General features: G+C 34.4%; 1 protein-coding gene and 1 long non-coding RNA gene across 3 annotated transcripts; both read left to right on the forward strand.

Annotated features, from left to right (window-relative positions):
- Positions 1–4500: 4500 nt before the first annotated feature.
- On the forward strand, positions 4501–16880 carry LOC126615758 (EH domain-containing protein 1-like). Of its 2 annotated transcripts, XM_050283656.1 has the most exons (17): positions 4502–4887; positions 10081–10149; positions 10290–10369; positions 11517–11585; positions 11690–11747; positions 11934–11992; positions 12114–12156; positions 12237–12298; positions 12819–12932; positions 13038–13140; positions 13237–13286; positions 15099–15227; positions 15310–15561; positions 15678–15757; positions 15882–16008; positions 16187–16330; positions 16403–16880. In XM_050283656.1, exons 1-17 carry the CDS (start codon positions 4734–4736, stop codon positions 16586–16588), a joined length of 1779 nt encoding a protein of 592 aa, XP_050139613.1. In that variant the 5' UTR covers positions 4502–4733; the 3' UTR covers positions 16589–16880. The 2 variants fall into 2 exon arrangements, with proteins under 2 accessions (XP_050139614.1, XP_050139613.1); XM_050283657.1 differs by lacking the exon at positions 11517–11585 and having other exon boundaries at positions 4501–4887.
- A 2230-nt stretch (positions 16881–19110) lies between these two features.
- On the forward strand, positions 19111–23125 carry LOC126615769 (uncharacterized). Its single transcript, XR_007620895.1, has 4 exons — positions 19111–19723; positions 20532–20586; positions 21592–21709; positions 22904–23125. It is a non-coding gene; the product is annotated as an uncharacterized LOC126615769 (long non-coding RNA).
- The last annotated feature ends 1952 nt before the right edge of the window (positions 23126–25077 follow it).

Raw genomic sequence — 25077 nt, forward strand, 5'->3', positions numbered from 1 at the left:
GGGTTAGAGGTGGCGTCTAGTAAGGCATTATTCGGAGGCGATGGACTGGAATTCGCTTGGATGGATTGGAAAGCTAATGGTGGAGAAGACAGTGGAAGCTTCTCGGTTTCTTGGCTGCTGTGCAGGTCTATGGGACTTACTGTTTTCGTGGGTCATTTTATGTTTGTATTTAGTCTAAGACCCTTGGTTTTTTTGTTAATAGGTGTTTGTTGGGCCTTGTTTTGCTTGTAAATTTGTGATAGTTGTTTAATAATAATAATAATATTTTTTTTTTTAAAGGACTCTCAAATGTGTTGGGCACCATGTTAAATTTGAATAAGGTTGAAGTCCCTAGAAATGGATCCTCTCCGAATCCATTATATGGGGATCCTAAGGATTCTCATATCTCAGTCGCTCATCGTGTATCGTGCGTTCATAAATCATTTGACTTCGGAGAGGATCTGTGATTGAACTCTAAAACACTCTGCAGCTTCCAATGTTGCGGGTCACATTACTTTTTCTTTTGTTGGTCAATGGGAAATCAACGGTTGTGCGAGCTTTTTGAGATTTTTTCTGCTTTTTACTGTTTAAATCAATGGTTGTCAAATTAACAATAACTTTTTAGTCTTTTGGTCCCTATATTTAAGGACTATACTAAAAGATCATCTCCAACTCTTAGGTTAAAATCTAAAATTTTTAATGCAAAAGATTTAGGTTTTAACCCGAAACAATTTTTTTTGCTCCACCATTCTAGGTTAAATTTTTAGTCCGAGATTATTAAAAAATGAATTTAGGATAATTTTTTTTCTTAAAGTAACTGTTTTTTAAAAAAAAAATTATGTAGATTATCATAATTTAATTTTATGAACATTTTAACATAAAAATATTTAGATTCTGATAAATATTGAAAAATCACTAAATTCACATCTTAAAACTCGTGGAATACTGTAAAAGAATATGAAACATATGAAAGAATTTTGTTAATTATTTAGTCGTTGGATTTATATATTTGGACAATTATATTTTTTTTTTTTACCGTTGGATTTGATCATATTAGATTTGTAACATCCCACATCGCCCAGGGGAGTAATCCTTAAATGTATATTCTCATCCCTACCTAGCACGAGGCCTTTTGGAAGCTCATTGGCTTCAGGTTCCGTAAGAACTCCGAAGTTAAGCGAGAAGGAGGTCAGAGCACTCTCATGATGGGTAACCCACTAAGAAATTGCTTGTGAGTTCCCAAAAACAAAATTGTGAGGGAATGGTAAGCCCAAAGCGGATAATATCGTGCTACGGTGGTGGAACAGGCTCGGAGTGTGGTGGACCCGGGCCGGGATGTGACAAATGCTATCAGAGCCAATCCCTGGCCGGAAGTGTACCGACGAGGACGTCAGGCCCCTAAAGGGGGTGGATTGTAACATCCCACATCACCTAGGGGAGTGATCCTTAAATGTATATTCTCATTCATACCTAGCACGAGACCTTTTGGGAGCTCACTGGCTTTGGGTTCCGTAGGAACTCCAAAGTTAAGCGAGAAGGAGGTCAGAGCACTCTCATGATGGGTGACCCGCGGAGAAGTTGCTCGTGAGTTCCCAAAAACAAAACCGTGAGGGAATGGTAAGCCCAAAGTGGACAATATCGTGCTACGGTGATGAAACGGGCCCGAGATGTGCTGGAACCGGGCCGGGATGTGACAAGATTCCAGTCTTTGGATTTAATTAATTTGTAAATATAAAATTAAAAAAAAGTACACATATATGGTCGGCCAAACTACTAACCCAAAGGAAAGTCTGAGCTAAATTTGCCTCAAAAATGAAGTTTTGGGTTAAAACTCATATTTGGCTCTCAAGGGTTTGAGCAAGTTGGGGTAGGTTTAGAATCTAAAATTTGAGTTTTACTCCAAATGTTGGAGTAGGTCTAAGGACACTCCCATTGGAGCTAATTTTATTTTAGGTACATGAATATTCCTTAAAGTCCCTAAATAAATCCTCAAAAGTGGTAGTTGGAGTCCCTAATTTTCTTTCGAGTAAATTGTAGCAATAATCCCTTAACTTTAACTCAATTGGAGCAATGATCCTTCAACTAAAAATTCATTACCATTGGTCGCTCAACTCATCAAAACGTGCAGATGTGGTCTCTCAATTAAATATCTATTACTATTGGTCCCTCAACTTTAATCCAATTGGAGAAATAGTTCCTTAAATTTAACTCAATTGTAGCAATGGTCCTTCAAACATAACTCATTTTGACAAAATTCTAATAAAGTTGACGAAAATGACCATAACTACACGTTTTGATAAGTTAAGGAACCCCAATTGTAGCAATGTCCAACATAACTTATTTTGATAAAATTTTGACGAAGTTGAAGAAAATGACTATAGTTATACATTTTGATGAGTTGAGGGACCAATAGTAATATAATTTAAATTGAGGGACATTGCTCCAATTTGATTAAAATTGAGGGACCATTGCTAAATTTACTCTTTTCTTTTATGTACATGAATATCAGAGATGCTCTAAGTTATTAAAAGTGCATTGTCATTATTATTCCAATTCCAAATGCATGTGAGCAATTTTCAAGTTGCATTCTTTCATGCTCGATGCTGCATCAGATTCCACGGGCGAATCAAACACATAAGTATTTGCCTTTAAAAAAAAAATTCTTTTATTTATGAGAGATAAAGATAAACCAACGTAATTTTTCCGAGAATCTGATAGTTTTCCCGGAACTTTTTAATCATTTGGTCCCTACATTTAAGGACTATACTATAAGACCATCTCCAACTCTTAGTTTAAAATCTAAAATTTTTAATGCAAAAAATTTAGGTTTTAACTCCGAAACAGTTTTTCTGTTCCACCATTCTAGGTTAAATTTGTAGTCCGAGATTATTAAAGAATGAATATAGGATATTTTTTTTTTCTTAAAGTAACCTTTTTTTTTTAAACAAAATTATGTAGATTATCCTAACTAATTTTATGAACATTTTAACATAAAAATATTTAGATTCCGATAAATATTGAAAAATCACTAAATTCATACCATGAAACTAGTGGAATACTGTAAAAGAATATGAAATGCATGAAAGATTTTTTTTTTAATTATTTAGTCGTTGGATTTATATATTTAGACTGTTATATTTTTTTTTTTACCGTTGGCTTTGATCATATTAGATTTCAGTCTTTGGATTCAATTAATTTATAAAGATAAAACTAAAAAAAAGTACACATATATGGTGAGCCAACCTACTAACCCAAAAGAAATTCTGAGCTAAATTTGCCTCAAAAAATGAAGTTTTGGGTTAAAACTTATATTTGGTCCAAGGGTTAGAGCAAGTTGGAGTAGGTTTAGAACCTAAAATTTAAGTTTTACTCTAAAGGTTGGAGTAGGTCTAAGAACACTCCCATTGGAGCTAATTTTCTTTTAGGTACACTATTCTTTAAAGTCCCTAAATAAATCATGAAAAGTGGTAGTTGGAATCCCTAATTTTCTTTTAGGTACATGAATATCAGAGATGCTCTAAGTTATTAAAAGTGCATTGTCATTATTATTCCAATTCCAAATGCATGTGAGCAATTTTCAAGTTGCATTCTTTCATGCTCGATGCTGCATCAGATTCCACGGGCGAATCAAACACATAAGTATTTGCCTTTAAAAAAAAACTCTTTTATTTATGAGAGATAAAGATAAACCAACATAATTTTTCCGAGAATCTGATAGTTTTCCCGGAACTTTTTAATCTTTTGGTCCCTACATTTAAGGACTATACTATAAGACCATCTCCAACTCTTAGTTTAAAATCTAAAATTTTTAATGCAAAAAATTTAGGTTTTAACTCCGAAACAGTTTTTCTGTTCCACCATTCTAGGTTAAATTTGTAGTCCGAGATTATTAAAGAATGAATATAGGATAAATTTTTTTTCTTAAAGTAACCTTTTTTTTTAAACAAAATTATGTAGATTATCCTAACTAATTTTATGAACATTTTAACATAAAAATATTTAGATTCCGATAAATATTGAAAAATCACTAAATTCATACCATGAAACTAGTGGAATACTGTAAAAGAATATGAAATGCATGAAAGATTTTTTTTTAATTATTTAGTCGTTGGATTTATATATTTAGACTATTATACTTTGTTTTTTTACCGTTGGCTTTGATCATATTAGATTTCAGTCTTTGGATTCAATTAATTTATAAAGATAAAACTAAAAAAAAAGTACACATATATGGTGAGCCAACCTACTAACCCAAAAGAAATTCTGAGCTAAATTTGCCTCAAAAAATGAAGTTTTGGGTTAAAACTTATATTTGGTCCAAGGGTTAGAGCATGTTGGAGTAGGTTTAGAACCTAAAATTTAAGTTTTACTCTAAAGGTTGGAGTAGGTCTAAGAGCACTCCCATTGGAGCTAATTTTCTTTTAGGTACACTATTCTTTAAAGTCCCTAAATAAATCCTGAAAAGTGGTAGTTGGAATCCCTAATTTTCTTTTAGGTACATGAATATCAGAGATGCTCTAAGTTATTAAAAGTGCATTGTCATTATTATTCCAATTCCAAATGCATGTGAGCAATTTTCAAGTTGCATTAGGCTCGCTGCCGCATCAGATTCCACGGGCGAATCAAACACATAAGTATTTGCCTTTAAAAAAAAATTCTTTGATTTACGAGGGATAAAGATAAACCAGCGTAATTTTCCCGAGAATCTGAGAGTTTTCCCGGAAACCCAGCTGGAGAAAAGGCACGACTTCTGCATGACGATCATCTACGGGTTGGTGCTGATCGGCGTTGTTTTTGCGTATACTAGAAGTGCGGGCATCGTATTGCTCCTCGCTCTTGTTGGATATATCAATCTCAAAGACTCCGAGAGGAGGAAGAACTCGTATCCTGCTTTGAATCTCGAAACGGGTACGTTTGCTAAGATCATAAGACGTTAAAGGGGGAAATAAATAAAAATAAAAAAAACAAATCATAATCTGGATCTTTGTTTGTTGAGATCACAAATAGGTAACTTTTGTAGCTTGATTAATTTGATAGATTTAATTTTGCTGATAATTATGCTGAAATGTGAGTTGTTCCCTCGAATGATCTGGAAGCTTTGTGCTTCTGCAAGAGTGGAAGACTTCACTTGTTAAATTGTTTTTAGGTTTGTAGTTTAATCTTTGTCTTTTGTATATTGTTATGGAGAATAACTTACATGCAACTCGGGGGCGAATGTGGCGATATCCCAAATCAATCACGCAATGTCATGTGAGTAAATTAAAAACACGAAAAGTGAGTGATAGACTTGAATATCATCACCTACATGCAACTCGGGGACGAATGTGGCGATATCCCAAATCAATCACGCAATGTCATGTGAGTAAATTAAAAACACAAAAAGTGCGTGATAGACTTGAATATCATCACCTTAATGTTCCCGTTGTATGCAAAGAGAAAGACACTTTTTGGTATAGAGTAATGCTAGAGGCACCAAAGTAAATTCCAAAGTTTTGGTTCTCCACTCACTTCATTTGTTTATGTCTAGGCTCATTTTAAGCAGGGCCTATTTATGTCGTAGAACAACAGAGTTATGCCTTAGTCAATGCAGTAATTTTCGCCATTCTTTGGTTGTTGGGTAAAACGGTTGGAATTTCTTAAGACAATGGTCCAACAGAAACTGTAGGATTGTGTATTATTGCAACCCAATGAAGTTTTGGATAAAGATTTAGAGTTTTGGAGTTTGGAGGGTGCATTTAGGAGATGTATATACTTGGTCTAATACTTCCCTTAGTTTTCCTTACTGTCTGTAATTCTCCCCTTCTAGCTGTTCTCTTATTTCTTTAAATTAGTATCTAATCACTCGTTCCCAATTTTAATTGACTGAGATCTTATTAGTTTTCAAATTTTGATCGAAATCCCTAACATTAATGTATTAATGAATTTACATGTGAGTTACATTATTTTTTTTAAATGAAAAATAGTAATTTATTCAGGGTTTTACTGCTCGCACCTTTATTAAACTCATAATTAATTTTAAATTCAAAACATTTCCAAAATAAAAAATAAAAAAAATAGAATAAGTTTGTACCCATTAATTTTTTATAAAAAGATTTTCAATTTTTAACCTTAAATGTACCCATTTGTATACTTTTTTTTTAATTTTTTTAATCTTAAATGTACCATTTTATTATATGTAAAATGTACTTTTTAAAAAAATATATAAAATGTACCCTTTTTTAATATAAAATTCATTCAATTTAATCCAAAATTTTAAACTTATATGGTACATTCTTTTTGGTTGATTTGAGAATGGATCCATGTCAATTTAATTGAAGAAATTTACTAAAGCCTAATATCTTTGTTTTTTGTGGTGGTACATGTTTTGGTACAATTTTTTTTTGGTTAATTTTGATGAAATACCCATATATATTATATATATTGGAGAGTATAATTTATCTTTTAATATTTTTAATCCCACAAATTATCAATTTTATTTAAAATCTCATTAATATAAACACCTACAAATTTCAATTTTGAATTTAAAAAATATAATAACCTACATAAAAATACATTATTACATTAATGTAAGGAACTTCGATAAAAAACTGAAAACCAACAAGGTTTTAAGTCAAAGAAAATTAATAGTTAAGAATCACATCCAAAGTCTCCATTTATATTATCTTGCAAGTTGTAATTACAATTGTATTGTAGTAGTGAGGAAAAGAAGTCAGGGTACTGAGGTTGATCTATCTAAGGTTTAGAGATTTGGAGAGAAAAGTGGCAATAAGCGAAAGACTAGCTAGGAGGAAATTGATAAGGTGAGAGAAACTAAAAAGGAATTGAGAGTCTTCGTCAAGAGGAATTATGCGGTACTTGGACCGGACCACCCCTTCATTTTGAGGCCCACACTTATCCTACTGTGGTCCCACTCTCTCTCATTCTCCCCAATCCGAGTTCTTTCACACAAGAATGTGTCCTCCATCAAGGGCAAAGAACAAACTGTATATAGTCATGTGTCCATCGGGCGGATGGTCCTATATATTTTGGTCATTCTCTGCCCCGGACCACCATTGTGAGAGTCTTGTAATCCATGACCCTTTTCAATCGAGTTTCATTTCGTTTCTATTGTAGTTAGCTTGATTGTGTTGGGTTGGGTCTTCGGGTTGCCTTCCACCAATACGAATAATAAAAAAATTAGTAGCATAATTGTGCTCCTGTTGTTGAACAACTTTCCAAGTTTGATCATCCTAATATAGGTGTCCCCATTGCCAATAATTTGTAAGGTTTAGACCATGTGCAATGGTGCGGGTTAAAATTTAATTTTTAGCCAAGAAAATTAAGGTTCTAATCTATAAATAACTTTTCTTCTCCATTGGTTTTGGCTTAATATTTTAGCCAATATTATTAAAGAATAATTTTAGCCTATTCTTTTTTCAGTAACTTTTTTTAAAATAAAATTTATGTAGATTATCTTAATTTATTTTTATAAACATTTTAATTCCAATAAATAATGAAAAATCACTAAACCTACCTAATGAAACATAAAAGTCATGGAACAACATGAAAAACACTAAACCTACATAATATGCTTCAATCTTCTAACAATTACTAATACAAACAATAAATAAAAATTAATAAAGGATAATAAAAAAATCATAACAATTATTAATGCTAATAATATTCATCATCATTTGGTTGACTTTGTCCTTGACTTGGTAGTGGATTTTGTGGCGGACTCGACTAACAAACGTTAGATGGATCAATTGATTATCATCCTCAAAAATATTCCTTGTGGCATTCCTTTTTATAATATTTGCTTGCTTCTCATAGAAGAACTTCTTTCTATTGGGAGTGTATTTGTTGGGTCCTCCCTCATTACATCAAATTCAATCCTTTCTTGTGCTAAATAGTCTCTTGCATCCTTATTTTTCCAGTAAACGCATTTGAACATTTCTTCCTTGATCTACCCTTGGCCTTCAATTAATTTTTCAACTCCGAAACAAAGCTTGGCACCAATCAGATCTTACATCTTTCCTTATCTCTTTGCTTCCTTTTGCTTATCTCGTCCCGATGCCCTTGCAATAGTAGGAGATGGGGTCACCGATTCGTCAGTAGCGTTGTCAACATTAACACTTGAGCCTTCATGAGCAAATAATTTTGCCCATCGTTGGTCCGCATCAGTTGGTCACCTCATATAATCTTTGAGGATGTCCCAAGCATGATGCAACTTAAAAGTTTGGTTTTCGGGTGTAGTTCTTGTCTTGTAAATCGCCATTGCTTTCTCACCTTATGCAAGCAATAAATAAAGATCAATTAGTTGTAAAATAAGATTGTATACATGAAAAATAAACTATGAAGGTAGACACTTACCACTTCTTTGGTGCTCATTCTACTAGCCATGCCAACTACGGCTCACCCCAAGCTTCACATCCACGAAGTGCACGCTTTTTTTTTTTTTTTTTTTTTTTTTTTTAATCTTCCACCGATCGTGAACACCACCACCTTCCCTTTGGTTGGTGTTGGAGTCGCAGGGCCGGCCTAGGCCCAGTGCAGGCAGGGCGACCGTCCAGGGTCCAAAAAAATTAGGGGCACCAAAATTATTATGGCGGTATATTTATATATATTTTTATAAGAGTATAAATTTATAAAATTTGGTTCAAAGATATAGAAATTTAACTAGAAGTGGTGGTTTGTCATTTGAAAATAATGAGGAGGTCTTGGGTTCAAAACACCATGTGTGCTTATTTACTTTCCATTTTTTACAAATTTCTTTTTATAAGAGTATAAATTTATAAAATTTGGTTAAAAGATCAAGAAGTTTAATTAGAAACAATGATTTTTGTTGTTTAAAATTAACAAGAGGTCCTAAGTTCGAAATGCTATGTGCATGTTTATTTTTTACAAATTTTTGTTTGGTTGTTAATTTATTTTTAGTTACTATCTAGTAGCTATGTTGGTTGTTATTTTTATATATTCGTTTTAATTCAAGTCTAATCTTCAACAAAGAATAATATGTAAACCAAATTTGCAAATTATATGCCGTGTCATCAAAATGTTTAATTTAGTGCCCATTCATTAATAATACATATCAATTAAAGACTCGAAAACATCATTATTTTTTAGTCCCATATTGACAAGGTTAGTAAATAAGAAAAAAAACATCTCACGATTTATTCAAAAACACATTCAAAGTTCAGATGAAAAACAAAACTCATCATCTATCTACTTGTAAGCCTGAAGTTTTTTTGTTTCCCTCTCTCAATACAAAATAAATTAGTCTTTCTGTGTTTCTAAATTATTGAGTTTGAAGTGTTTTTCTAAGTATAATTTTTTCGATGTCTTATGTGTGAAAATAAATAATTTTCTTACATGAAGTCAGGGCACTTTTTTTTACGTCGCCCCGGGCCTCAAAAATCTCTAGACCGGCCCTGTGGAGTCGGAATTGATTTGTCCACTATTTTAGCTCACACGCCATTTTTTTTTATCTGTGCTGACGACACCATCTTCTCATAATAGAAACTCATGCCAAGCACAAAGCAACATCTTCATTATTTGACCAATTAGGCTCGAAAAATTAGGAAATGGGAAGAAATAGTTTTGGAAGTGGGTAGAAAGAAAAAAATGGAATAACTGTTATGAGGAAAGTGAATTTTGCATGGATGTTTAAATAAATACACAAGTATATATAGAATTTTTGGGTAAATTTTGATTTAAATAAAATTTTAATTGATTTAGCTTTAAATTTAATTATGGGTCGTTAAATCTATTTTTTATCGTTAGATTAGATTATATTCGATTTCACCGTTGAATTTGAAATGCTTGGTCTTAGGGGATTAAAAACCAGTGACTATCACAAAGTTGTGTAGGATGTTACAGATTGACAAGTAGTCCATCCTTTCTATTATTTCGCGCGCCACTTATGATATATACAGGCTACAGCTACGAATTAACCCCCTTTCCGTCGGTACGGAGGACACCCTGGTGGAAGGAGAAACAAAAACAAACCCTCCAAGAGCGTTTCCGTTTTAAAAATTTTGAAAAATTAAAATCTGAAAAATCCCAGTTTTCGATCAGATTATTCTCTCTTTGGTTACGATTTATGAAAATTTATTTCTTCAGTTCCGATCAGTTCGTGCTCGAAAGATCATCAGAAAATCTACCAGGAATGGTTTCGATTCGTTGATTCAGGTACATATTTACACTGTTCCGCACAAACACGCATTTATTTTCTTCACATTTCTTTTTTCAGGGAAAATTTCTTAGTTTTCTGTTTGGTTCCCGAGAAAATTGAGCAACTGTAAATTGAGTGTCGGTTTTGTTTTGTTCAGACGCTGATGGCCGCATCACCGGGAGTGATACTATAAAGTTCTTCGGCATGGCCAATCTGAATCGGGAGGAGCTCAAGCAGGTTAATTTGCGTTTTATTTTGTTTATTTGATATTTTTTTTTGGGTAATGCCAACCGAGTCACATAACAAACCGATTCTTCTTTATCTTTCGAACAATGTATACATTAACTTACTAATTTATTGTAATATCAAATTTATGTTAAAAAATCAGTCAAATTGACTGTCATCACTGACATGGCAAATGTGATACGTGGATCCTCCATTAATTGACACGTGGACTGACATTCAAACCCTTTTTTTTTTTCTTTTTGTATTTTTTTGCCTTTCTTTTTCCTCTTTTTCCATTTTTTATCTGGTCTTCGATGAAATCCATCTCCGCTGCACTTGCATATCGCCTGCAACCTGCATGTAAGCTGCATCTGCATTTCGCCTGCAACCAACCACGAACTTGTATCTCGCCGTGGCTTGAACCCAGCTCTCCGCCTCCAGGTGCGCACAAGGGCGAATCAGAGCGAGAGCCCCAGTCGGTGCTGAGATTCGAAGAGAGGGAAAAAGAGAACAGAGAGGCTTTATTTTGTGATTTTCTATTAATCAATTTAATTTGTCAGTCAGTCTACGTGTCAAATTTGGTGGGTACCATGTCTGCCACGTAAGCATTTAATAAAAAAATTGACGAATTTTTTAACGGATGTCTGACATTTCAATCAATTCGTAATATGAGATATGAGTTTGTTATATGACTTAAAATTGAGGTGTGCAAATGTAATTTACCCTATTTTCTTTTATCAAATTAGTGCGTCTCGTTTTTATTTGTTTCTTGTTTTTGCTGTAATTCAATACTATTAGTATTTGGTGAATTTGTTTTTGATGCAGAGGTTAGTGTAAGCTCAGTTAACGCGTGGTCATTTTTGAAATATATTTTGTTAGGATTGAGTTGAGGGTTTGTATTTCCGTTGAGCAATGCATAGTTATTGTGACGCTTAATATGCGAGTAGAGCCGTGGAAGTTGGCACAGATTGGGTTACTTTGATAAACTCAAGCTTAAGACTATGATCTATGCCAAACATTACATTACATTTGTAGCAGAAAGCCCCTTCCTTTTCTTTTTTTTTTCTTTGGTTAAACTTTGTTACTTGAATTTTGGGTTTACATTTGTCAAATATCATTTTTTTAGTGGCTTCCAGCCTTATTCGTTCCTTTTCTTAAGGTTTGGGCTATTGCCGATTCAAAGAGGCAGGGATATCTTGGCTTCAGTGAGTTCGTTGCCGCTATGCAGGTTATTTTATAAACTGATATTTTTATTTTTTATATATATATATAGCAAAAATCAAATATTTTGATTGATAGGAATCTGACATGTTGTTACTTTTTCATTTCCAGCTAGTTTCTCATGCACAAGCTGGACATGATATTACACACGGTTTATTGAATAGCAACGGTGGGTTTCTTTTGTTTGACTTTTATTGGAATGCATGCTTGGATTGGTAGAATCTCATGTATAAGTTGAATACTTGTAATACCTGCTTTTTAATAAATATGAATGGCACACAAGTATTTATTTATTTATTAATTTTAAAATCTTGTTTGGCACGCTCTTACTTAAACTTTGAGTGCTTTGTTTTAGTTGGCTTGGAAAGTCTGAAACCTCCTGTTATGGAGGGTTTGGATGCATTATTATTAGCGGTACGTAGGCTTTTTATACCTTTCTTATTTTTATTTTACTCATTGTCATGGATTTATTTATTTTTAATTAATTCGTTGTATATGGCCGAAGAAATTGATTTCGTGTACTTAATTTATTCAGAATAAAAAGCATTTGCCCAAGTCAAATGAAAACAAAGTAAATGGTGAGGAATTTCTCTAAGTACGAGATGTGTACTGTTACCTTTGGTTTTTGCTGTCTATTTACATATAATCTGTGACGCAGGAACTGCTGTGGTGCAGCAATCACCTTCAGCACTTTGGTTTTCTCCAGAATCATCAAAAAAGGTATATGTTGTTTCTTATTTTAAGAGGCAATTGCCCTTTTGCTTTCATGATAGTCAGAAAAAAAGGATTTATCGTAAAACTGTTTCTATTTGATACTAACTTGAATTTTCTTATTTTGATAAGTTGAGTTTATTTTTCATTGTTCGTGAGAAATTTATGATAGTTTTGCATTCCAGTCTCTCTGAGTTGTTATACTTCAAGCTGATTGCAAAAATACTTGTGTTTTTATTAGGTTAAGTTTATCAATGATCATGCGAAATTATGAGTCAGTTAGGACTCTGTCCACAACAAAGGCCAGGAGAAGCCATTTTACATAGTGAAAAAGAACGAAAAGAGCTTTGTTTACGTCAGTTTTAGGAGTGTTTATTTTATTTTTTTTATTATTATTACTATTTTATGCGTGATATGTCACAGACAGAGTTGATAAAATTTCCTGTGCATACAGAATGAAATTTGCAATACTCTTGGGTAGACATGAGTTGTGCACTCACCTTATAAAAAATCTTTGGCATATTTCTAGATACCGCTTTCTTCTGTAACATCAATTATTGATGGGTTGAAGAGACTGTATGTTCAGAAGCTGAAGCCATTAGAAGTTACTTATAAGTTCAACAATTTTGTATCCCCATTAATGGTGAGTGAGTATCATTCCCTCAGATTTATTTCAATCTTCTCAAACATCTATTTAATTGTGGCATGCTATAGTTATCAATTGATATTTAGTTGCTTTATTTCACAGACAAATGGTGATTTTGATGCCAAACCCATGGTTATGCTTTTGGGTCAATACTCCACTGGGAAAACAACATTCATTAAACATTTGCTTAAAAGTAGTTATCCAGGTAAGTTATCCTCTGGGAAAGTGTCTTTGTGTAGTTTGTCTTGCACAGAAAGCTTGTTCATCTATTTCATCCCCTATCTTACTTCACTTTTGACAGGAGCTCACATTGGTCCTGAGCCTACAACCGATCGATTTGTCGTTGTTATGGTAATTGTCAATTTATATCCTTTTATGTTGTCATTAAGACAGTCTTGAATTGCTTAGCAATTAAAAGTTAAAGTAAATGTTTTATATGGTTGTATGCAAGTTAAAAAGTAATATAATAAGGCTTTACAGGGACTCAGTAAGAATATAGAAACTAAGCTTCTTACACAAATAGCCATCCATGACTTGCCTTAATGGCACTTCCAACCCTCTCTAATCCCCTAGGGGATAGTGCCCAGTTTCTCTCCCAGGCAAAAATCAACTGGCCTAGTCCCTAAGGAATATAACGCAAGGCTGACGTTAGTCGGGTCTCAATTTCTATTTTTTTTTTTTTTTTTTTTTTTGCGCCAAGCAAGTAGAAAACAAGTGCGTGCTTCCCATAGCCTGCAGCTTGTGTGGCAACAGCACTAATGAGGTCGAATCAATCTAGAAATGTTATCGTTAGCCATGTGTCAAAATCTAAAAATGTTTTTCAGTTTTAAAAAAAATATGACAAAAAATCAGAAATGTTATAGTTGGGCCATGTGTCAAAATCTGGGTTGTTGTATTTCAATTTTTTTGTAATCCAACAATCTAGATTAACTAAGTTAATAAAAAAAATACATAAAAAAATTGTATTTTTTTTTAATAAAAACCTAACCATTATCTTCTACCTTACACCAAATTTCAATATTTTCAAATACTTTCAACCAATCTCTCTCAAAGTTTTCATAAATACACCAAATAAACTTAAAACTCTATCCACAAAAATTGTACCTTTTGGAAAATTACACATGGTTTGACGAGATTAGTTGAAAATACGAATTGTCTAGGGTATTCATGGAAGAGAATACCCTAGACAATAGGGCAGTTGTTACTATTCACTTAGGGGTGGAGATACAATAGGGCAGCTGTTACTATTCATTTAGGGGGATTGAACTGCCTATTGGCCATGGGGCTTTTTAGTGGTGGAAGTGCTCTAAACTTTTGTGTTTTGATTTAAAGAAACCTTTCCTTTATATTTATGTGTCGTCCTTTTTAGTAATTATCAGTAGGGGTTTATATCCCTTAACATTTCCATTAAAAAACTAAGGAAAACTAATAAAAAAATGCTTGAAAACTTTAGAGTTTTAATGATAAGGACAAAATAAAGGGTAAAGTGAATAGTACCAGGATTGACTTTTTAGTATAAAAATGTGATTTTTCGGTAAAGTGAACAGTACCGTGAGCTTTTCGTTAAAACTCCCAAACTAGGGTGGGTTGGCACATTTTGAAAATGTAACTTTGCATTTTGGCCTATATATTAGAGACTTGTATTTTAAATTTCAATAGAAAAAGTTGTATTTTGTCTGGTTTCTATTGGTTGAAATAGTCTCTCATATCAGTCATGAGCCAGGAATTTGGAAGGCAGATTGCAGTGTAGCGTGGCAGAATGCCAAGAGTCTGGATAGGGTACTAAGCTTATTATTAGCCTAGTTCTAGGAATTTGGAGACAAACTGAGGGACATTTTGTGTTTGTGGTCATTGATCAATAAAACAATTAACAATATTTCTTGCATCTCTTGGAAATGCTTCTGCGACGCTTAGCAGTTGTACATGTGCATTTTCCATTTTGCTTTTTGGGTGTCACTAGTACAAAAAACATGATGTCTTAGAGAGATTTCTTCATTTGTTACCTTATATTTCTTAAGAAAGTTGATAGGGTTAGTGTTAAGATATATATTCTGTTGCTGTTTGTAGACATTAAACTTTTCCAAATTCCATTTGCAGTTTTTTGTTTTCTGTTAATGCTTCTGAAATTATTATTGTTTACTAGCTAATTCTTCTTGCATGTAGTCTGGGCCTGATGAAAGAAGTATTCCTGGGAATACTATTGCCGTCCAAGCTGATATGCCATTTAGCGGTCTTACAACTTTTGGAACAGCTTTCTTGTCAAAGTTTGAGTGTGCTCAAATGCCACATTCTGTGAGTTGTCTTTCAGAATCACCTTGAAATTCTCCAAATTGTCTACTGAAACACCCAAAGCTTACACATTTTTATATCCAAGCTGCTAGAACACATTACTATTGTGGATACTCCTGGAGTTTTATCTGGAGAGAAGCAACGGACGCAAAGAGCCTATGATTTTAATGGGGTAACTTCGTGGTTTGCTGCGAAGTGTGACCTCATTCTACTTCTGTTTGATCCTCACAAACTTGATGTTAGTGATGAGTACAAGCGTGTTATTTCATCTTTACATGGCCATGACGATAAAATTCGTGTTGTTCTGAACAAGGCAGATCAAAGTGATACTCAACAAGTAAGCATAGGCAATACATGGATCTCTTTGATTATTTTCCCTCTACATATTTTTGTGGGAATTTAATTAGGTCATTGGATGTTACGCTCAAATCATTTTTCATTCTTGGTATGCAGTTGATGAGGGTTTATGGAGCGTTGATGTGGTCACTTGGGAGGGTTTTTAATACTCCCGAGGTCATGCGAGTTTATATCGGGTAGCCTCTCCATCCTTGCATTCATTAATTCCTTGGAAGCAAATCCTATAGTTTCAAATATATTCCAATGTTTCCTAGCAAATACCGTGGTTCGATCCTGGCAAGCTAAGTTTCCCTTTTGCAGCTCATTCAATGACAAAACTGTAAATGAGGCTGCTACGGGTCCAGTCGGGAAAGAACTCTTTGAAAAGGAACTGGGAGATCTTCTGTCTGATTTAAACGATATTCCAAAGAAGGCTTGTGAGCGCAAAGTGAGTTTGCTATATTTACGTATCTCGAATCTTCACTTTACCAAGATGCTCTCTGGTTTTATTTGCAAACTTATAAACTTCTTGTAGAGGTGATATTAGGTTAAGGCCCCTTATTTAAACTGAATGTTTCTTGCAGATTCCTATGGAATGGAATTTTGATGACCTTTGTTTTTCGCAGATCAACGAATTTGTGAAGCGTGCCAGAGCTGCCAAGATACATGCATGCATAATTAGCCATTTAAAGGCGGAGATGCCTGCCATGTTTTGGAAATCTACGGCTCAACAGAAGCTTATTGATAATTTGGAAGACGAATTTAAAAAGGTACCATTCCCTCCCTCCCCTGCGTATGCGCACTCTCTACTCTATATTGCTCACACTTGACGTACTATACAGGTTCAGGGGGAGCACCATCTACCTCCAGGGGATTTCCCGGACGTAAACCGCTACAGGGACATCTTGAGTGGTTACAGCATTGACAACTTCGAGAAGTTAAAACCTAAGATGATAGATGCCGTCGATGAAATGCTGGGTTATGATATCCCGGAACTCTTGAAGAAATTCAAAAATCCATACGACTAATGGGGGCAAACAGTTCTGAGAAGTATCATGAACTATGGTGGCTTTGAAATGTATATGTTGATGGAGCATTGCTCTTCTTGAGCACTTGGTGTTTGTTGTAGCATATTATGGTTTCAACTCGTATTATAGTTCCGGGATTTAGATATTGCCAATCGCTATAGAAGGTTTCTCAGGCAGGCGCGGAGAGATTTTTCAAAATGCTAGGAACACGGGATGGTATACCACATGTCTCGATACAAGTGGTAAGATTCTTGTGTTAAAAAATTAATAATATAAAAAATAAAATTTATCATCGCTTATATAGTAGCACATGATGTATCACTTGTATTATCAGCACAAAGGAAAAATTTATCGCAGGCTCCTTATGGAATGTCAATTTTATTGGGAAGTGATTTCGTATCAAGGGCAGTCTAGACAATGTCTTTTTGTAAACTGGAGGTGAGGATTGAGAGGTGATCGGTAAGTTGCGTAAGAATATTAAGGGGGCCTCAACATGCCGTGTCTCAGTTTTAACAGTTTTATTGACGGATTTGACGGAAAATGGTATTGATAATAAAAAATAGAGTTTCCGGGTGTAAAGTGACGAAAATTGGATTTCAAGGAATAAAATCAGTCCAAAATCAATTTATTGAGGGAATCTTTTTCACTTGCAAAAGTAGCGATAAAAACACTTATAATACTTGCAAGAGAGCAATGTAATTCTAGTATAAATAACTCAAGCAAGATGGTTGTAACAACCCATCCTTAATTTTATGATTTTATTAATTTTAAAAGAGTAAATTGACAAAAATGCCCTACATGCGAGATTGTTGACTCTCGTAGACCTTCATTTCGTGACGCGTATGAGCTATTATTTTACCGTATTCTCGAATTACTCGACGGTACGAACGCACAGGCACAAACGGAATGGACATCGGAGTTACGACGAAAATTTTATGAAATTACGAATCAGAAAGATATTTTGTAAAATTACTATTTTAATTATTTAATTATTATATTAATTTTATATTAATTTTTTAGGTAGGATATTTTTTTGGTGGCCACTAGGGCCCACAATCTCTCTCTCTTTCTCCCGTCTCCCTCACCTCTCGGTTCAATCTCTTTTCTCACCTTCACTTCTCTCCCACTCTCTCTTTCTAAATTTCTCCATGTGCACACAAGGTGCACAAATTTCAGACCACCACCATCCAAACTAGGGGCACCACAAGCTTTATCTCGTCCTCACGAGCATAGAACACCCAACCTCACCTCGAACTTCCTTCCAGGTCGTCAGGATCGAAACTTAATCGGGCCGTGACTTTTTCGGTCGATCCATGGCGTGTTAGCAGTCACTAAAGGTACCATTCTCTTCATCTCGTCGAGAGGTATGATTTTCGTTTTGAATCACCCAATTTCGTTGAGTATGGAAGAAGTTATAACCATTTGAACTTTCCCAGTTTCTGGCGACCTCCGCACCTTTATAAGAGTTTTTCGGCCATATCCAGACACTTTTTGAACTCCAAACAGATTTAATCTTGTTCTACACATCCCAATCTTCGTTTTGATATATTATGGGTCAAATTTGGTTAAGAAACAACGAAGTTACGAAGCTTTGAAAATTATCCAAATTTTTTACCAAAAAACCTAGTTTCCGGTGGGTTTTCCGACTAACCAATTTGACTCGACCCGGATCCATTTCTGAAATTGGAGGGGAATATTCCGTTAAAGTTAACCGTTGATCGTTAGTTGACTTTTGTTGACTTTTTTGGAATTTTCTCGGAAACCCTCCTAGGCTAATTTTGATGCCCTCGAGTCCGTTTTTAGCATCCATGTAGTGAAATTTCAAAATTTTAATGTAGTTGACAGCCGGGCCAGCTCAGTTGACATTTTAGTTGGTCGTTGACTTTTTACAAAATTTGCCTAGGACCCTCCTTAGGGTATTTCGACACCCTGATTTCAAATCCACACTTTGTTTTCCCAAATTTAATCGTTTTAGTTGAGTTTTACTAATGGCTTCCAATATTATGCTTCAATGCAATTACTATTGAAGACTCCGGTTTTCCTCTCTTGAACGGATGTGATCTCGCAAATAATTGTGAGTGGATCTTTGCTTTTAATTATCTCATATTTATTTAGTTTTCATATATATTTAATAAATAATTTTTTACGTTATGTCTAGATTAGACTAACGTTTATAAGACTTAGTGGATTGATGGAATTCATGAAATAATCCTACGAGATGCACAAGTATGCGTACTATTATAGGATGCATTAATTATACTTATGGCCATGAATAATGTTATATTGACTAGAATTATCAAATTACTATGGCATGATTATACTTGTGAAATCCTGTTCTTGGATTTCATTGTTATAATCTACGTATTTGTATTATTTAGATTTTATATTATTTCTCGAAAACTTATTTTAATTTGTTTGAATTTAGATTTTAATTAAACCAGTTACGAAGTTTGAAGTTTGGAAATTAATTATTTAAAAATATGTAGACCTTTTGAGGTCACAATTTATATTTTTGAATAGATCTTGAAACCACGAATGTTTAGGGGAAAGCCGTTTGCGAGTCCGGATTATAACGATATAATTACAGACATTTTAGTAAATTCAAGTGGAACTTTCTGGAAGCCAAGGACTTCCTTTTTCTTCTTTCCTGCGTGAAAAACCAAGGGGGCTGCTGATTCTTCTACCCTATAATTCTCCTTCACTCCAAAAAATTTCATGGAATCATAACTTTCTTGTACGGCAACGAAATCATGCACAGTCGAAGCTTATGTATTCGTAGCGAAGCGCTCTTCAAATTGATACCAAACCCATATGCTGGAACCAAACGTGCCCATATTTTGAAGCCTAGAAGCTTCAACGGCTTTTATGGTTTTTTTGCCGATTTCGGCTAACCTCGCCGGAGATAGGTCCTGACCCAAGAGGGAATAATACTCCTCTCTTCATGTGCTTCCAGGATATGTAAGTGGATCTTCTGAATTTCAAGTTTTATTTTCCCACAAGTTTGAGATTTATGTGTTTAACTTGAATTTCTGGTGTTCTTGATGGGGAGTTGTGGTGGTAACATTGATTCAAGAGCTTAGTAGCTAAGTGGAGATTGATGAACGACTTTGGAGGGCAGGACAAGAACAAAAAATGGTACATACTTTAATTTTATTGAATTGTTTGTAGTCTTTGGCTAAAAGATGAAGAATTAAGCATGTTATAGGTAAGCTAACACATTGAAATAGAAGTTGAATATGATTCCTGGATAGTTTGGGATTGCCCTGAAATTGTAAATTGGATTAAACTAGTATGGGTTTTACATTGCAGAAAACTTATTCATTTTGCAAAGGGAAACTATGTTTCAATTAGCCTACTTTGGCTCTTGATTTCTATGTCCTTGTGAGCTCTTTTGAACTAATATTGTGTGTTTTGAAAATAGACATGTCCATGATCAAAACCCATCTGATTTCACTTAATTCCATTGAGTTTTGGTTGACCAAAACTATGATCAAATTTGACTCACTAAGCGGCCAGACAGCAAGTTCTACATTTCTAGTTTTGGGATCCATTTTATAATTGGCATTACTTCCAATTTAGAGCTCTGTTTTCTACCAACATTATGTGGTTATAAATTATACAAAACATGTCTCCAAAAACATTTAAGTTCATACCATTTAGTTCAGGATTGAGCTTTCAAAAGTGAATTTCAATTTGGTTGATCAAAGGAGTTTTTATGCAGCTTATGTGGAGGAGTATTGTTTCTTTAGTACTCAATCATTCTCCTATTTTTCTTTAAATTACTTTTGATTTATACTAGTGTCGTTATTTGAAGTATAAGTTGCACTAAAATAATGTCTAAGCTACACAAGTTAATAATTTGTAATTACTCGCTTCCATGCTTGCTAATATGCATTTACTTGTGTTTGTTTTCATTTGTTCATGTGTTTGTAAATTGGTTTAGTTGTTGTGCTGGAAAGTTTGGAGGACTTGTGTTGACAAAGATAGTCGAACACGAGGTAGGAGGTTCTCGGGAAACTCCATTATAAGTATTATTCTTTATTATTTGTATTAATTTGGGATCTAAATATTCTTTGATAATTATTTGGATATGATTGCCAACTGAATACCTATATGAACTTAGCATTACTACCTAGTGTGGGATAGAGATGAAAGTCAGAAGATGAGTCAAGTACTTTATTAGTTTTTAAGTAGAAATAGTAATTAAGGGAATTTCTTGTGTTATGCTCCATATGACTAGGTGCTTAGTTGATACGTGGAATCGATAGCGTGTATGCGTACAACTATGTATAATGTGTGTTGAATTTACTGCACCATGTAGCAGTGGTACATGGATGGTCTTGCTTGGTTAATCCGCATTAGGGGACCATACTATATATGGATCGCGCTTGGTTAATCCGCGTTAGGGGACCATATGCATTCTAGAAGTGAGGAGGATTAGTTGTACTTGGTACATTTGATGGGGGAATCATATGCTTGTTTGGATTCCGTTGAGTGATGGTCTAGAATCGTATCTATATGGATTCCGTTGAGAGATGGTTCGGAATCATTTCTACTCTGCGATTCCGTTGAGTGATGTTCTGAAATCGTATCTAACTTGGGTTTCATTTAATGGTGATTATGCATTGTAATCCGTGATTCTGTTGAGTGATGGTCCGGAATCGTACCCACTTGGATCCCATTATAAGGGTCCAAAATCCCTTCTACTTTGCGATTCCGTTGAGAGATGGTCCGGGATCGTGTTCACCTTAGGGTTTATTGAATTTGGATTGAGATAGGTTCAGAGATGTAGACTTCGGCTGAACTGCGTCCCTCTAGCCCTAGTTTTTAATGTACATATGAACGATGAATTTTGTGAATCTTGTGGTTTGAATTAAAAAGGTCGTTGGATGTCTGGGTGACTCATTTGGAGTTATTAGAGACTTGACGATGTATTCATATTTACGAACTTATATTTGAGATTTATAAACTGTGATCGATGGCACTAATTTTACATGCAACAGGTCTGGGTAGATTACGAGAAACCGATTGATATTTTGGTTCCGTTGAGTGGTCCGGAACCCGACGTGGTGGGATTCCATTGAGTGGTCCGGAATCCTTACTCTTGCACATTTCCAAAAGGTTAGTCTAGAACCCTAGATTCAAGTGAATGGGAATTATTCACATTAGACTTTGTGAATATAGATTGTCGAACTGTTGCTCATAACCCAAGTAGGGAATTATATAGAGTTCTTTAATTAAATTCGTGAAAAGATATGTTATCGTATTGATCGATTAACGTAGTTAAATGCTTAGATCATGCATCCTTGTTTCATGGAATGGGTTACTTGAGGTGATTGTGGAATGATGTTGAATATGATTGTTATTAATACGATTAGATCAGTGATCATTGTGAATTGAGAATAATATTGTGCTTCATTGGTTCTTTGATATGTTATATACTACGATTTGCGGTATTATGTGAAACATAATGATTTATATGATGGATGAAATAGAAACCTTGATTGTCATGTGGGTTGTTATGTAGCTTGAATAGAATAATTCATGCTTGTAAAGTCCAAATGTTTGATTGAGGAATGTTATGCCTTTTAGCTTGAACGGACCGTGTTATATGTCAAGTTATAGCGAAGTTGAACTACGAATGGCTTGATCCCTATTGATGATACGTAGGCAATCTAACGAAAATGTTAGATGCAGCCATAAACTATACGAAAAATTTCTATGCGAATTCAACTCTTGAGTTGTGATTTGCCATATTCCGGAGGCGGGGTATGTTGGGATACGAGTTTTTAGTGACGTCACATGTCGATACTGGACGTATGTCGAGATCGGGGCGTGACAATACTTATGTTACTACTCATCATAAATGCTACACCCGGTGTTTGTACTTGCCCGGGCCAGGGCCAGATTCATGTGTATGTTCACATCGCACTATTATGCTCACTTTGGATCTATTGTAGGTGCTAGCATGTACTAGACTGCAATAGGCAACTATGTCTTGTATGTGACAAGCTTAGCGTCAGCTTCACGTGAATGTAGTACTAGAGCGTAGATTCTTTTACATCCAGCCTGTCCATGTAGCTACTTCCTATATGGCTTGTGTGTTAGCATATTTTAATGAGCACATGATATTATATGTTATTGTTGAGATATTGGGTTTTGGCATAATGTTGGAATACTTGCATGATTGCATACCTATATGTAGTATGATTTTGAAAACTATACTTACTTTACGGCAAGGGGTTATTACATTTTCAAAAATATTTTACAAAGCTTTATTTTTAGGTTGGTCACCCTTATTTTTCGCCCATCCAGGTTTTAGTGGCAGAGTTTTCGTGTCGACGATGAACCTTGGCAAATGTTCGTGTAGGAGATTACCTTTGATGGTATAATTCTTATTTTACCTCTACTGCACTTTACTTATACTCTAACATCACAGGTGAATTGGGTTCAATCCCACTCACATGCGCACTCTTGGATTTAGGCACTTTTAGGTTTAAATTTACTCACATTTTCCACATCATTACACTTTATGGCTTCGTCACCCTCCTGGTATCAACCAGCACAACTCGATTCAGAGTCCAGGTAGACATTTTGGGTTGAGGTGTGTCATGGTTTTTCGTAGGGATTATTGAAACAATTTATGTTTCTATTCTTAATTAATTGTTTGAAACAAAATTTGGAAAAAGATTTGAAAGAACAAAAACAATTAAGTAAAATCAATTAAAGAATTTGGCAAGAATAAAGAAATAAAAGAAAACGGTTTTGAAAGTTAAGTTTAAAAGGCACTAGGGTTTCACCGTCACCATTAACAATCATATGCAGTTCTATAAATTACTTATGAATTACCATACACATGCTTTGACAGTTAGGTTTTCGTAATGCACATTCTCCTCGTGATGTTCAAGCAAGAATGTATATCTAACATACACAATTTATCTGTGATGTTCAAATCAAATATAAACATGCAAGCTTTGAAAAACCATGCAACTATTAAAAGCATGATGTTCGCCTTAAGTGAAATTACAATTATCAATCACAAGAAAACTTCAGGGTGATGTTCCAACAAAAATTGCATCAAATTACTTGTCTAAACATCATATTGGTCGCAAATAATTAAGACAATTAGATAGTTTCAAACACGATGATTAATACTTCAAAATATTCAAGCATGCATAATATCATAAGCAAATTAAAAAGAAACTACATATTCTTGCTAAGGCCCATGGGACGTAGCTAAAAGTAAGAAAACTAATAATAATACTGCATGATTTCCTTCCATCAATACGTTCATGTTATTTTCATGTATTTTCTTATTCAATATGGTTCCTTTTAAAGGAAAACTAACGAAAATGATTTGAAAACTTTGAGTTTTAATGATAAGGACAAAATAAAGGGTAAAGTGAATAGTATCATGATTGACTTTTTAGTGTAAAAATGTGGTTTTTCGTTAAAGTGAACAGTACCGGATGCTTTTCGTTAAAGTTCCCTTATTAAATGTGTAAGATAGTTGTAAGGATCATGTAGGACTATTCTATAAAATACTATAAGCAACAACATAGGTAGATTTATTATGATTCAAATTGGTTTTATTTTTATCTGATAACAAACTTCATTTGCTAATATTATTGCTCGATGATTTTATCTATTACTGCTCTCTAACACTATGGAACAAATAAAATTAAAGATACCGGATTATAGTTGTCTAAGGGCTCCGAACCAGATTGGGTATATACTTGTAAAGACAGCCTGCTTTGTCCTCCAGTCTAATTATAATCCAAAAAACTTGTTTCTCTCTATATGCCTCACAGCTGCATGCTACAATCGGGAGTTCGGGGATTCAAGGTACCTTAGAGCATTTCAACAAGTTGGTGGAAGGCAATAGTAATTGGAGGGCAATGACAATAAAATTGTCCTTACTATTCACTGAAAACAGTAATTGCTTTTGTACAAGTCCATCCCGTTTGAAAGAAAGGGCAAGTTTTGGTCATGGTTAGCTGAATATGGTGAATTCAACGCATGCCTTTTGGAGCTGGCATAGGAATGATGATGATGAGCCTGTTAGGTCCCATCGGGCCATCAGGTCTGGATAATCTCGTTGGTTAGTGCGGGATGTGTTGCTGAGAAGACACACGAAGTAAGGAAGATACTTACAGAACCATAGAACTTATAATCACATGAAGTTTATCAAATCAAGGTTTGTATATTTAAACACCAGTTAAGAAAACGATTCTGCATGATTGAATCATCTTTCTGTTTCTATGACAACCTAGAACAAAGCTACGTAAAATACACATCATACCTCCGCAACTACAATCGATGAGCATGTTCATGACTAAAATAAAATATAACTACGACTTGTATGCTAATTCTTGAAGTAAGCCTACATAACTAGAAGTTCATATATGTGTTTTCAATTGTTCTTACTGAGCACTTAAAAATACAGCTGAAAGGGCACTTCTTTCACAAAATCAGCCCAATGTCTGACC

The sequence above is a fragment of the Malus sylvestris genome, chromosome 3 (genome assembly GCF_916048215.2).
Source record: "Malus sylvestris chromosome 3, drMalSylv7.2, whole genome shotgun sequence".
NCBI classification, from domain to species: Eukaryota; Viridiplantae; Streptophyta; class Magnoliopsida; order Rosales; family Rosaceae; genus Malus; species Malus sylvestris.